Source organism: Podarcis melisellensis (genome assembly GCF_964234715.1).
Source record: "Podarcis melisellensis genome assembly, chromosome: 16".
NCBI classification, from domain to species: Eukaryota; Metazoa; Chordata; class Lepidosauria; order Squamata; family Lacertidae; genus Podarcis; species Podarcis melisellensis.
Window position 1 is genome coordinate 19,265,221 of NC_138533.1, and position 14,287 is coordinate 19,279,507.

The 14,287-nt window shown below is 49.4% G+C and overlaps 1 protein-coding gene across 1 annotated transcript; it reads left to right on the top strand.

Moving 5' to 3' along the window:
* Positions 1-1,099: 1,099 nt before the first annotated feature.
* Positions 1,100-13,912, top strand: WSB2 (WD repeat and SOCS box containing 2). Its single transcript, XM_081892446.1, has 9 exons — positions 1,100-1,242; positions 3,301-3,472; positions 4,857-5,077; positions 6,061-6,195; positions 6,785-6,885; positions 7,473-7,645; positions 8,367-8,480; positions 11,059-11,166; positions 12,746-13,912. The coding sequence occupies exons 1-9, from the start codon at positions 1,161-1,163 to the stop codon at positions 12,906-12,908; spliced, it is 1,269 nt and encodes a 422-aa protein (XP_081748572.1). The 5' UTR covers positions 1,100-1,160; the 3' UTR covers positions 12,909-13,912.
* Positions 13,913-14,287: the final 375 nt, after the last annotated feature.

Sequence of the window (14,287 nt, forward strand, 5' to 3'; positions counted from 1 at the left end):
GTGTTAATCACCTCATTAATATCTTGTTGAGAGCCCTCAGCCAGTTGTCATGTGACTTTTCTTCTCCTGGATCTGCATAAGGTAAAGGGACCCCTGACCATTAGGTCCAGTCGTGACTGACTTTGGGGTTGCGGCGCTCATCTTGCTTTATTGGCCGAGGGAGCCGGCGTACAGCTTCCAGGTCATGTGGCCAACATGACTAAGCCGCTTATGGTGAACCAGAGCAGCGCACAGAAACGCCTTTTACCTTCCCATCGGAGCGGTACCTATTTATCTACTTGCACTTTGATGTGCTTTTGAACTGCTAGGTTGGCAGGAGTTTTCTCCAGGTGTCTCCCCAATTGTTCATTGCATTTATGTGCTCCAAGGAGTCCCAAGTGCCCCCCCTCACTTCTTGTTCATCCCCACAACAACCCTGTGAGGTAGGTTAGGCTAAGAAACAATGACTGGTCCAAAGTTTTTAGTGATGACATGTTGCAGGAAGCACCAGCCCTCTGGAGGGGCCAATATACCCACAGATTTAAGCAGATCGAAACCTGCAGCGCTACTCATTCATTGACTTGGAAGCCGGCCACATTAAACTCGAGTCTGATCCGTGCGCTGCAGCCAGAGAAAGAAGGCGAGAGGCTGCAAGCCGCGTCAACGCAAAGCATTTTTATTCTGAGTAAATTTCCCGAGGAGAGCCCATCCATCAGCTGAAACGCATCTCTCTTAAAATGTATTAATTGCGCTCTCTCTCTCTCTCTCTCTCTTTTCTCTCTCTCTCTCTCTCTCTCTCTCTCTCTCTCTCTCTCTCTCTCTCTCTCTCTCTCTCTCTCTATATATATATATATATATATATATATGTGTGTGTGTGTGTGTGTACCAGGGCAGGTTACAGCAATTAAAACACAATAATAAAAGAGTCACCGACCGTCCAGGCGCGCCTCGCCTTTCAGTGGGTGGTGCGCCTAGGGAGCAAAGAGGAAAGGCGCGGCGGCGGGGGCAATCGAGGACCTAAAGGGCGCCCCCTCCCACGCGCTTGGATAGGAATGTCTCCCCCGCGCGCCCCTCCCCCTCCCCACAGAACGGTGTTGTCACGTGACTGGTGACGGCCGTCGGAACTGGAAGAGGAAACCTCCACCTTGTCGCCGGGATCGGCCGCTTCCGATGCGGTCCGGATGGAGGCGCCTCCGGGGGAGCCTGGACAGCAGCGGCTGCTGCGGGAGCCACCGCCGCCGGCGGAGAGAGAAGCGGCGGAGGGTGAGCAGGCTCGGCGGGCGATCGCGCGCGTGTTATGCCGCCTTTGTGAAAGCCCCAACCCCCGGGGGGGGGGGTTGGCTCTGGTGGGTGGGTGGGAAAGGGAGAGAGAGAAAGTGAGAGGAAAAAGCAGCCGCGGCTCCCTCCCCGCCCCGTCCAACATTTCGCCGCCGAGAAATGGGGACCTGGTGGCATCTCCGTTCTCACGCCCAGCTGTATTACCCGGGAGTCAGTCCTGTTCATTTAACTCAGTGGGGCTTACTTCTGAGTAGGCATGTCCAGATTCGCGCTGTGCAAAAAGCACCCAATGAGCGCGTCTCAAGAGGAGCCGTCCAAAGTCAGATCAGCTGGGCAGCGTTCAGACCTGCGCAACTAACGCAAACTGGTATAGTGTAATGGAGCGCCGGACTTGGGACCTGGGAGGCCAGGGTTCAAATCCCCATAGATCCAGGAAGCGCCCTGGGTGATCTTGAGCTTGCCACCCGTTTCTCAGCTTGACGCACATCACAGGGCTGCTGGGAGGATGGGATGGGGAGGGGAGGACTCTGAACACCGCCTTGAGCAACTGGGAGGAAGGGGAGGATATAAAGGTAATTAAAGCGAATTGTTTATTGAGTCAAACGCTTCAGCTGCGAAAGGTGCGTTTTGAACTTCTGAAAGGATAGTTGCTCCATAGGAACCTGCCAGAGTGAGACCAGTTCCTCCATCAAACTCTGTGCTGTCTACGCTGACTGGCAGCACCTCATCCTCTCCAGGATTTGGGAGGTCTTGAAATGGACAGCGAACAGCCAACATTTATGATTATTAATAGCAGAATTTATAAACTGCTCTTCACTGTATGTTTTCAATCCCAAAGCAGGTAACAAAGTTATAAAAATAAACAGAGGAAAAGCACCCAGTGTGGTGTAGTGGTTAGACTAGGACCTGGAAGTGGGTTCAAATCCCCTCTCAGCCTAATCTACTTCGCAGGGTTGATGTGAGGATTAAATGAGGAGGGGGAGAACCACTTTTTGGATCATTGAAGAAAAAGTTGAGATAGCCCAACAAAGGAAGAATGGATACAAAAACTTATGGAATATGCAGAAATGGCAAAACGTACCTGAAGAATAAGAAATCAAGATAACAAACTTTTTATAAAAGAATAGAAATGGTTTAGTGAATATTTACAGATAAATTGCAAACAGATGAAAACACTAGCAGTTTCATAAGAGTTTCATATTTAAAGTAGATAATTAAACGAGCAAATTAAATAAATTTGGATATGCAGAAAGAGGGGGAAGGAAGTCAGAATTTGAAATGTTAATTCGATTGTAAAACTAATGAAATGTTTAAACTTGAAAAGTATAAATAAAAACTTTTTTTAAAAAAAGTTGAGATAGAAATGCAATAAATATGCAATAAACACAGCCAATAAATGACGTAACAATTCTGTCACCGGGGAAGCAAAAATTAATATTTCCAATTTAGCCAAATCCCTAGGTTAAAAACAAGCAGGGCATTCAAACAGATGAAGCAACCAGTGGTTTTAATGACAATTCTCACCCCGTGTTTCACATTTATTTATTTTATTTTATTTCATTTTATTTATTTTATTTTTTTATTTTGGCAGCCCACTTCCTCTCTGTCTCTCACACAAAGAGGGCCCCACTCTGTGCCAACTTACTTCGCAGCCCCCTGGAGTAACTCAGTGTCTTTCTCCCCTCCCTCTCCATTCCTTTCATCTCTCACCCTGGGGTGGTGGTATGAGATGTTGCCTACAAGCATCCACAGCAAGGATCCTCCACCCCTTTCCTGCAGCAGCAACAGAGCAAAAACCATACCCCCCCCAAAAAAAGAGTGGGTGGGAGGGCAATAATCCACAGGTGGCATTTCTCTCCCCTTCCTGGTCCTGAGGCCTCAAGAGCTGCCAGTTAGGGCTGTTCAGATGGATTTGCTGGCCTCCCCCCCAAAAAATCTCTCTTCTCCTTACCAGCTAGCGCATACACAGCGTTTAGTGTCCTCCAGGGTCCAGCAGGTAATGATGGAAGCTTTCTCTCTCCCCCTTTGTGTCTTATGCCTTAGGAGAGCCCATTCTCTTGGCCGAGCTGAAGCCAGGGCAGCCTCAGCAATACGACTGGAAATCCAGCTGCGAGACGTGGAGCGTGGCCTTTTCCCCAGACGGCACGTGGTTTGCCTGGTCTCAGGGCCACTGCATTGTCAAGCTGCTCCCATGGCCTTTGGAGGGAACCCAGCAGTGAGTAGCCACCTTGACACTATCTGCAGGGTTGGGGTGGGGGCGGGTGGTGGTGATCTGGAGCTACTTTTGACTCTCCAGCTGTTGTTTCTTTGCTAGGTGAAGCCCCTCTCTACATTATACATTTAAAGCAGCATTGTTTCACTTTAAACAATCATGGCTCCCCTCCCCCGTGCCCCCCCCCAGATCCTGGAAGTATAGTCTGTTAAGGTTGCCTGTTCATGTCAGGGCCCAGTTTCAGGTGCTTAAAGCCATAAACAACTCATCATTAAGAAAGGCAGAGAGGGACTTTAGGTTGTTCCACCCCCACCCCCGGAGCTCATGGGGCTGGCACCCCAGGAGAGGGCCTTCTCTGTGGCAGCCCCTAAGTCATGGGTCAGCAAACTTTTTCAGCAGGGGGGCGGTCCACTGTCCCTCAGACATTGTAGGGGGCCGGACTATATTTTGAAGGGGAAAAAATGAACGAATTCCTATGCCCCACAAATAACTCAGAGATGCATTTTAAATAAAAGCACACATTCTACTCATGTAAAAACATGCTGATTCCCGGACCGTCCGCCGACCGGATTGAGAAGGCGATTAGGCTGCATCCAGCCCCCAGGCCTTAGTTTACCTACCCATGCCCTAAGTTGTGAAACTCCTTCCTCACAGAGGTGCGTCTCACACCTTTCATTATATAGTCTTGCTGGCTTCTTTTATTTTTAGGACCCACTTGATTTCTGTGGGTGTCAGTTGTTTTTTAAACTGTTCTTAATATTGTGCTTTAATTGTTGTAACCTGCAATGGGACCTTAGGGTGGGTTATGTTACTGGGAGTTGTTAGGAGACCCTATTCTCCTCACACAGCTACAGTTCCCAGCAGGGCTGGAATTGGTAATACGGTGCCCTGAGCGAGGACAAAATTTGGCAACACTGCCCACCCCCCAAATTTTATACTATTTTCACAATAATTCCTTTTAGTACAGTTGCTCTTTTATGGATCTTCTCAGTAGGTACCTATATAAATAAAGATATTATTATTATTATTATTATTATTATTATTATTATTATTATTATTATTATTATTATTTTGTGCCCCGGTGCCCTGGGCAATTTCCCTGCACCGCCCTAAATCTGGCACTGTTCCCAGAATTATTCCTTGGGAAGAGGGATCACCCATTAAACCACTTTGGAAATTGTAGCTCTGGGAGGTGAATGCGGGTCTCCTAAGAACTCTCATCCCCTCTTAATGGACTACACTTCCCAGGATTCTTTGGGGGAAGCCATGACTGTTTAAAGTGCAGCTCTAACTGCATTGTGCAGACGGGGCCTATGCTGGACTTGTAAGCTCCTTGGGAACAGAGACCACTACTGCCTTAGGTGACCTGCCTTCCTGCTCCCCACAGGAACTGCAAAGCTTCGGAGTGCACGAAAGCCGAGGCCAGGGGCCGTGGCAGGGCCAAGGAGAAGACGCTGGAGTGTGGGCAGATCGTCTGGGGCTTGGCCTTCAGCTCCTGGCTGCCTTCCCGTTCGAGGAAACACATCCTGTGGGCGCCGAGTCCTGTGTGTTTGGTCCTCGCCACTGGCCTGAACGATGGGCAAATCAAAGTCTGGGAGGTGCAGACAGGTAACCTGGCTCTGTTCTTCTCTGCTGGAAAAAATGAAGGTGGTCTTTGCATCGAGGGGGTTGTACTAGATGACCCTTGGTGTCCCTTCCAAGTGTGCAATTGTAGGAGTCTACGATCACTCCCCTTTAGCCCACAATGTCTGCTGAAGCTGCCACCCATTCTTAGCAGGGTGAGATCTGAATGTGAACGTGAGGGAGTGAAGGAAATTGGTCCATGTGTGTCTCTTCCCCTGGCACAGGCTCCTCTCCTCTCCCCAGTGTTATTTAACAAACCTGAAAGCGCTGGGAATGGTCATTAGGAGTTTTGGAGCAAGGTGTACACCAGTATGCTGATGATGGAGAGCTCTCTTTCTCCATAACTTCTGAAGCAGGAGAAGCTCAATCAGCTCTGGATAAATCGTATGTATGTTGTAAACCGCTTTGATAAATAAACGAGAGCATCAGGGGTGGTAGAACCTATGTCTCTCCTGGTATTTCTGGACTCCAGTTCCCATCAGTCCCTGCCAGCGTGGCCAAGGGTGGGGATGATGGAAGTTGTATTCCAGCAGCATCTGGAGAGCTGCAGGTTTCCCACCCCTGAATTACATCCTCTTTAGGCCCATCAAGAGCAATTGACCCATCTTCTTTAGAACAATGGGACACGGGTGGTGCTGTGGATTAAACCACAGAGCCTAGGGCTTGCCGATCAGAAGGTCAGTGGTTCGAATCCCCACGACAGGGTGAGCTCCCATTGTTCGGTGCCAGCTCCTGCCAACCTAGCAGTTCGAAAGCACGTCAGAGTGCAAGTAGATAAATAGGTACCACTCCGGCGGGAAGGTAAACGGTGTTTCTGTGCACCAATAAAGCGAGATGAGCGCCGCAACCCCAGAGTCGGTCATGACTGGACCTAACGGTCAGGGGTCTCTTTACTTTACCTTTAGAACAATATGGTTCTGGTTCTGGGGTGGTGGTAGTCACGCCTTGCCATCTGCTGCTCCTTCCAGGGCGCTTGCTGTTCAACCTCTCGGGACATCAGGATGTCGTGAGAGACTTGAGCTTTGCGCCCGGTGACAGCCGTTCAATCCTCATCTCCGCCTCGCGTGACAAAACCCTGCGCGTCTGGGACCTGGGTCAAAACGGTAAGAGAGAGTGAGTGATGTGGTCCTTTGTCTGGGTCTGGGAAATGGGCATACAGCGTAAAGCGCATTTAAACCACATTGGTTTGCCCTGAAGAATCCTGGGAACGGTGGTTCACCTTTCTCAGCCTCCTTAAACTACAATTCCCACAATTCTTTGGGCAGGGCAGCAGAATGTGCTTTCATTGTATGCTGTGTACGCAGCCTAGGGCGGTTTGGCAGGAGACTTAGTGGCATGGCAGTTGAGCATATAGATCACATTTTCAGAGGTGCCTTCTGGGTTATTATTTTTTTTGTAAGCTAAACGCCTTTGCATTTTCCTGCTTCTCTTCAGGCTGGCTCAGAAAAATTGGGAAAAGCAGATTACACTAGGAGTGCCAAACGTGGCCCTCGAGGCCCCTCTGTCTGGCCCCTGGAACTCTCCCTAGGCCACGCCCCCTGTCTCCAGACCACTCTGGATCATATCTGTTTTTTCTACGTTGGCTTGTGGGAGTCAATGTGATTTGTCTTCTGCATATAGATACAATAGGTGACCCTTCAATCTCTGTGATTTATGACTCTAACGTGCTAATGCTTTTCTCAATTTCCCCAGGGAAACAACTGAAGGTGCTGTCTGGACACATGCGCTGGGTCTACTGCTGCTGCACCTCCCCTGATGGTCGGATGCTGTGCTCCGCAGCTGGAGAGAAATCGGTGGGTCTTGCCTGAGTGGTGGTGAAGACAGTGAGTGGCCCCTCTGACCCCATAGCAGCAGCAGCAGTCAACCTCTACCTGGGGTGTGTTCTTACCAGGCCATTTTAAAAAGAAACAGGCTCTCCAACAAATTCCCCATCAGATGCCCCGTGCTAAGCAAACAACAGCAAAATATCTAAGTTCAAGGTCAGGGGTGAGGGTCCTTTTCCGGCCTGAGGACCGCATTCCCTTCTAGACCACATTCTGGGGGCCACACTGGGCAGTAGGTGAAGGCTGTTTTATCCTGGCAGGCCTTTGAGAACAGTCTGGTTTGTTTGTTTTTAAAGTGATTTTAGTTGTGCTATGCTGTTTTTATTATCTGTATTTTAATAGATTTGGTTTTTTAAATAAGTGTTTAAAATTTGATTAGGGTTTAAGTTCCTTTTCACCAAGTGTGTGTAAACATTTCCCCCCTCTTTTGCTCTATGCCCCGCCTGCTCCCGGCATGTGGCCCCCAGAAAGTTGCAACAGCAGGGAATGTGGCCCTCTTGTTTGGAATAAGATTCTCTGCTTCTGTGGTTGTGTCCTGACTTTTGCCTCCCTTGCAGGCCCTGCTATGGAGTATGGATTCCTACAGCCTCCTCAGGAAACTGGAGGGGCACCAGGGCTGCGTCGTGTCCTGCGCCTTCTCCCCGGACTCTGCGCTTCTTGCGACTGCCTCGTACGACACCTATGTGATCCTCTGGGATCCTTGCACAGGGGAGCAGCTGAAATCCCTCTGGTAAGGGAGTCAGCTATCGCAAGGGGTGCAGGCCTCTGGCTTTGCCAAGGAAGCAGTTGTTTTGGTTGGCACTTGTTGCCTGTTCCACCCCTGTTTGGAGAAGAAAACACCACTCTGCTCCAGGGGAATGCTGATTTTGACTGACTGAAGGGCAATACTGAGGCTGATGTTTAGTGTGCAGGGAGAAGTGAGGTGGTCTGGGGTTGTGGCAGGTGTGTCAAAACACCCTCGACTGTTTCTGCAACAGAGTCTCTGTGCCCTAAGCCCTTGAGCTGCCCAGCCAGAATGAAAGAGGAGCTTTTTAGCCACTGAGAATAAATCTTAGGATCTTAGGAATTGTAGACTTGCAAAGGACCACAAGGGTCTTCTAGTCCAGCTCCCTGCAATGCAGAAACCTTTTGCCTTGGGCGATTCATTGTATTTGAAAGCTTTAGTGTGTGCAAAATGAGCCTTCCCAGTAGCACTAACTGGTGATAACATAACCACCTTGGTATTGCTGAGTAAACCGTAGCAGCACAGGAAACCATGGTTTCTATTTAGACTTGAACAGACCTTTTTGATAAGCTGCAGTTTAGCTGTTTCATGCTGGATCTTCCCTTCTAAGTTTCTTTCTTCTGGGATAGCCACCTTCAAAGATGGGTAACAGAATGACCCCTTTAGGTTGAAGGTATCTCTCCTGACTTCTGGAGGGAAACAGACCAACCTTTCCTTTCTTCTGCAGCCACGTTCCGCTGCAGCCGGCCCTGGACCATGGCGCCGACTTCCACGCCAGCTCCCTGCGATCGGCCTGCTTCTCACCTGAAGGCCTCTACCTGGCGACGGTGGCAGATGACAGGTGAGTTTCTATTGCCTTCTTGTTCATGGTGTGCTCTTCATGCAAAATGATGGCCATTGGTGATGGCCAGGTACTTTTGCCTGGCATGGGGGGCCTTCAAGTCAGGACCAAGATGCATGGGTTAGGGTTGAGAGAAGGGAGAGGCAATATACCTTGATAAAATGTGTCTTGGTGGTAGTGCAAGAAATTATCCACACACATTTTGCACCTGGCTGTTGGCCATTTGTAACCAAGTGAAGACACCTGGGCTCCAGGATGGCTTCTGACATCTCCACCATCTGGAGGTGCCTGCCTGGGGATCATCAGACATTGCCTGTTTTTACACACTAATACTCCATCCTGTATAATTCTATCTGTTATATTTTACCTGCACGATCAGGATGGATTTCAGGAACCAAAATGCTTTTTCTGTGCAGCCTGAGCAGGAGCATTGAACAACCTGTTGACTGCTCACAGTTGTGAAGAACATTCTTACGTTATGAATGGTCCATGTTGCCATTAAAAAAGAGAGCGGTTGAAATAGGCCGATAGATGTGTGGACTGTCCCTGGATCAAGTGACTTTTCTTCTTTCAGTTCTTAACTTAGCTCAAGGTTGTCATCTGAACTAGCCAGATGCTTAACTGACAATCAATCACCGTCAGTCCATCCTTTGAAAAATAAGACTTTCAGGCCGTCTTGCCCCAAAATGTCAACTAGACATTCCATTTTGGCGACTGTAATCTTGGTTTTAGGAGCCATTTGGTGCCTAGCTTCTATACCTGAGTTTCTAACACTGAGTGGAAATGGCTTGCGTGGAGGATCATAGAATCATAGAGTTGGAAGAGACCACAAGGGCCATCGAGTCCAACCCCCTGCCAAGCAGGAAACACCATCAGAGCACTCCTGACATATGGTTGTCAAGCCTCTGCTTAAAGACCTCCAAAGAAGGAGACTCCACCACACTCCTTGGCAGCAAATTCCACTGTCAGTGGCCACAGTGCTAGAATGGCTACAGCCCACAGGGGCCAACTTTTACCTTCCATTGTTGAAGGCAGTGTATTTCTCTCAATACCAGTTGCTGGGAACTGCATGTGGGGCGAGATGCGGCACTTGAATCCTGCTTGGGGACTTCCCATGGGCACCTGGGTGGCCGCTGTGTGAGGAGGATGCTTGCTTGGCCTTTGGCCTCATCCAAACAGCTAGGATTTTCTGACGCTCTCAACAGCTAGCAAGTTGCCTCTGGGAAGGCCACGAGGATGCCATGAAAGCCATAGTCTGCCCTGTTGCCTGCCCCCAGTTATCTGTTGTTCCCCACCCCTGATGCAGATAACAACAACAACAATTTATTATTTATAAATTGCACATCTGGCTGGGTTTTCCTAGCCAGTCCAAATATTAAAAGCCAAATATTAAAAACATGAAACAGCATTAAACATTAAAAACTTCCCTAAACAGGGCTGCCTTCAGATGTCTTCTAAAAGTAAGATAGTTGCTTATTTCCTTGACATTTGCTGGAAGGGCGTTCCACAGGGCAGGCACCACTACCGAGAAGGCCCTCTGCCTGGTTCCCTGTAACCTCACTTCTCGCAGTGCAGGAACCGCCAGAAGGCCCTCGGAGCTGGACCTCAGTGTCTGGTCTGAATGGTGGGGGTGGAGACACTCCTTCAAGTATACAGGGTCGAGGCTGTTTAGGGATTTAAAGGTCAGCACCAACACTTTGAACTGTGCTCGGAAATGTACTGGGAGCTAATGTAGGCCTTTCAGGACTGGTGTTGTATGGTCTCGGTGGCCACTCTGTGTCACCAGTCTAGCTGCCACATTTTGGATTAATTGCAGTTTCCGAGTCACCTTCAAAGGTAGCCCCACGTAGAGCGCATTGCAGTAGTCCAAGCGGGAGATTACTAGAGCATGCACCACTCTGGTAAGACAGTCCGCAGGCAGGTAGGGTCTCAGCCTGCGTACCAGATGGAGCTGGTAGACAGCTGCCCTGGACACAGAATTGACCTATACCTCCATGGACAGCTGTGAGTCCAAAATGACTCCCAGGCTGCGCACATGGTCCTTCAGGGGCACAGTTACCCCGTTCAGGACCTGGGAGTCCTCCACACCAGCCTGACTCCTGTCCCCCAAGAATAGTACTTCTGTCTTGTCAGGATTCAACCTCAATCTGTTAGCCACCATCCATCCTCCAACAGACTCCAGACACTCACACGGAACCTTTGCTGCCCTCACTGGTTCTGATAAGAGAGGTCGAGCTGGATATCATCCGTATATTGATGAACACCCAGCCAAAACCCTCTGATGATCTCTCCCAGCGGCTTCATGTAAGTGTTAAAAAGCATGGGGGAGAAGACAGAACCCTGAGGCACCCCACAAGTGAGAGCCCAGGGTCTGAACACTCATCCTCCAACACCACTTTCTGAACACGGCCCAGGAGGAAGGAGAAGAACCACTGCATAACAGTGCCCCCAGCTCCTCTAGACGGCCCAGAAGGATGTCATGGCCGATGGTATCAAAGGCCAGCCTTATCCAGCGGGCCTCTTCTGATGTTCTTTGGACTAGTTTTCCAGATAAGGGTTCCTCTTTCTTCTCTTCTAGGCTCCTGAGGATCTGGGCCTTGGAGCTGGGGAGCCCAGTTGCCTTTGCCCCAGTGAAGAATGGCCTCTGCTGTACCTATTTCCCCCACGGGGGGATCATTGCTACAGGGTAAGTTCTTCGGCAGGAAGCCAAAGGGCAGCTTCCTTTTTCCAAATCATAGAATTATAGAGTTGGAAGGGACCTTGAGGGTCATGTAGGCTAACCCCCTGCAATGCAGAAATACACAGGTGTGGGGATCAAACCCCATGGTTATTGGCATTAATCAGCACCACACTCTGGCCAACTGAGCTAACTTCCAACTGGGGCATGGGTCCAAGAAACTGGCATGGACTGACCTGGGAAGATGGAGCTTCCACTTTGAAAAAAGTCATGTTTCTATCTCTCATGGTTAGAGCGAAGTGAGTGGCAGTTGCCCATTAAAGCACATTTTCGAGGAGGGCCATAGCTCAGTAGTATAGCATCTGCCTATCTTTGTCCCAGGTTAAATCCCCGGCTTCTCCAGACAGGACTGGAAATGTCCGCTGCTTGAAACTCTGCAGAGTTGCTGCCAGTCAGTGTCGGCAGTATTGAGCGAGATGGGCCAATGGTCTGACTCAGTAGAAGGCACCTTCCTGTGTTCCAGACTTCTCGAGTCACCTCTGCAGTATTGCACCACTTCAACAGCCATTGTGTCCCTAAAAGAATCCTGGGTACTGTAGTTCGCCCCCACAGGACTCCCACTCCCAGAACAAACTACAGTTCCCAGGATGCATTGAGAGGGAGCCATGTGTTCTAAATGTGTGGCGTAGATGTGACTTGGCCCTCACACTTGGAGAGTGAAGGGCAGGATGGCCTTTGACCAGTAGCAGAATATCACCTTTGCATGGAGAAAGACTTAAGTTCAATTCCTGGCATTTCCAGGTACCGCTAGCAGAGAACCTTCCCTGAAACTTCAGAAAGCAGCTGCCAGCTAGTGTAAACCAGTAGTCTCCAAATTGGCGCTGCACCTCCTGGGGAGAGGTGGGGTTGCCTAGTGGGGGTGCTAAGAGGCAAGGGGGATGTAAGTGGCTGGCAGACTTTGAAGAGCTGGTGCCACTGGATCAAGATAATCTGTTTTGTTGAGTTAATTAAATAGCTTTAACTGGATTTTTAACAAACGTGCAATTCATTGTGAATGACTTGAAGATTCTTGTGTCAGTGGGTCTCGCAAACTGCTATTCCAAATAATACTTTTTATAGGGGAGGGGGCCGCACTGGGGATGAGTTTATGTAGCCAAGGGGAAGGTGGCAGCCCCCCCCCAAATTTTGAGAACCCACAGATGCAGATGTTAATGAGCTAGATGGATCCAGGTTCCCCCATATATAGCAACTTCTTGCATTCCAAAAACAAACAGCGGAAGACTGGCTTTTGGTAGCCATGGGAAAGGGGGCTTTCCCCAGATCCCATCCATCGTTTTGTTAATGTTTCCTAGCTCTACAGATGGATTTACATTGCACGGTGTTAGCTTGTTGATGTTTGCCACCCTGGGCTCCTTTGGGAGGAGGGGCAGGATAGACAATGAATCGATCGATTATGATAAATGGGTGATCGTGATAATATGCATCCTTAGCAGCAACCTGCTATCACCTGGCCTGATGTCTGCACCACCTCTTTGCTCAGTGACCAGTTTCTGCAGCCTCCTTTCACTTCCCCTTCCTCTCGCCGTAGAACAAGAGATGGCCACGCTCAGTTCTGGACGGTTCCCCAGGCCCTCTCCTCCCTCAAGCACTTGTGCCGCAAGGTCCTCCGCAGCTGCTTCACAACATACCAGGTGCTGAAGCTGCCCATCCCAAAGAAGATGAAGGACTTCCTCACCTACAGGACTTTGTAAGGCTGTGACGTGGCTTGACGGAGCAGTGCCTGCGGTCCGCTGGACGGAGGGGGCGGCTGGCATCGCCGATCGCTCGTGCAATAAGCTTTGGTGTTTTGCGGTGCAGGGAGGCCCAAACGGTCTGCTTCCCCCCTGCTCCTTTTGTGTGGGTTTACTTGGTTAAAGTGACTTTTTATATCTGGACAAGCACAGATGGGCTGTAGGAAGAATCTCTTCTGTGTGTCAGCCCTACAGAGATTTGACTGCTGCAGTCCTGTAGGATGTACATGTCCCTGGGACTTTCGCATTTAAATGCAGCTTCTCCCTTTTGGACACCGGGAGCTGAAACCTTACACAGGACCCACCGGGGAAGAACTGTTGCCTGCAGGTGTTAGTCTGCAAATCATGGAATTGTAAGGGACCACGTGGGGTCATCTAGTCCCACCCCTGCAATGCAGGGATCTTTTGCCCAACATGGTGCTTGAACCCATGACCCTTAAGACTAAGAGTCTCATGCGCTACCGACTAAGGTATCTCAGGCCTGGGTTTGGCTGCTGTTCTTTGGATCTGGACCACTGCCTTCAACATTAATGGTGAAGCCAGGAGGCAGGGGGTCTTGCTATACCCTAGAGGGAGAAGACTAACCTTTTTGTCCTGTTAGGGACTAAAAGTGTTGCTTTGAACGTCTCTTGGTTTAGGATGGTGAGGAACAGGTTTGGAAGAAATGTCCTCAGTGCAGGTGCTATGGCTGTAGAGGACTACAGTGGTACCTTGGGTTACAAACACTTTGGGTTACAAACGCTTCAGGTTACAGACTCCGCTAACCTGGAAGTAGTACCTTGGGTTAAGAACTTTACCTCAGGATGAGAACAGAAATCGCGCGGCAGCAGCGGGAGGCATCATTAGCTAAAGTGATACCTCAGGTTAAGAACAGTTTCAGGTTAAGAATGGACCTCCGGAACGAATTAAATTTTTTACCAGAGGTACCATTGTATTTCAAAGCTAATAGTTCATTTTGGAGCAGATTGAGGTTGAGATATGGCAGGAGGTTCCCTTATGTTAGTTTCAACAGAATCATGCAGGAAGCTGAAGTAATAATTTGAGTGAATTCAGTGTGTGGAAGAGGGAGAAACAGCAGAGGGGTGAGGAACATCTGACTCAGCAGCTGTTGTTGACTTCAGGTCTTGTGAGCTCCAGTCAGCATGGATAATGGTCAAAATTTATGGGAGATTAAGGCTTAGGGCACAGACTTTGCATGCAGAAATCCCAGGTTCAACCTATCCAGTTGAATAGATTTTGCATAAATCAGGTCAGGGGAAACTGTGGCCCTCCAGAGGCGGCTTGGCCTACAACTCCCATCATTCCCTGGCTGTTCTGTGAGAAGATCCTGAACTACAGAA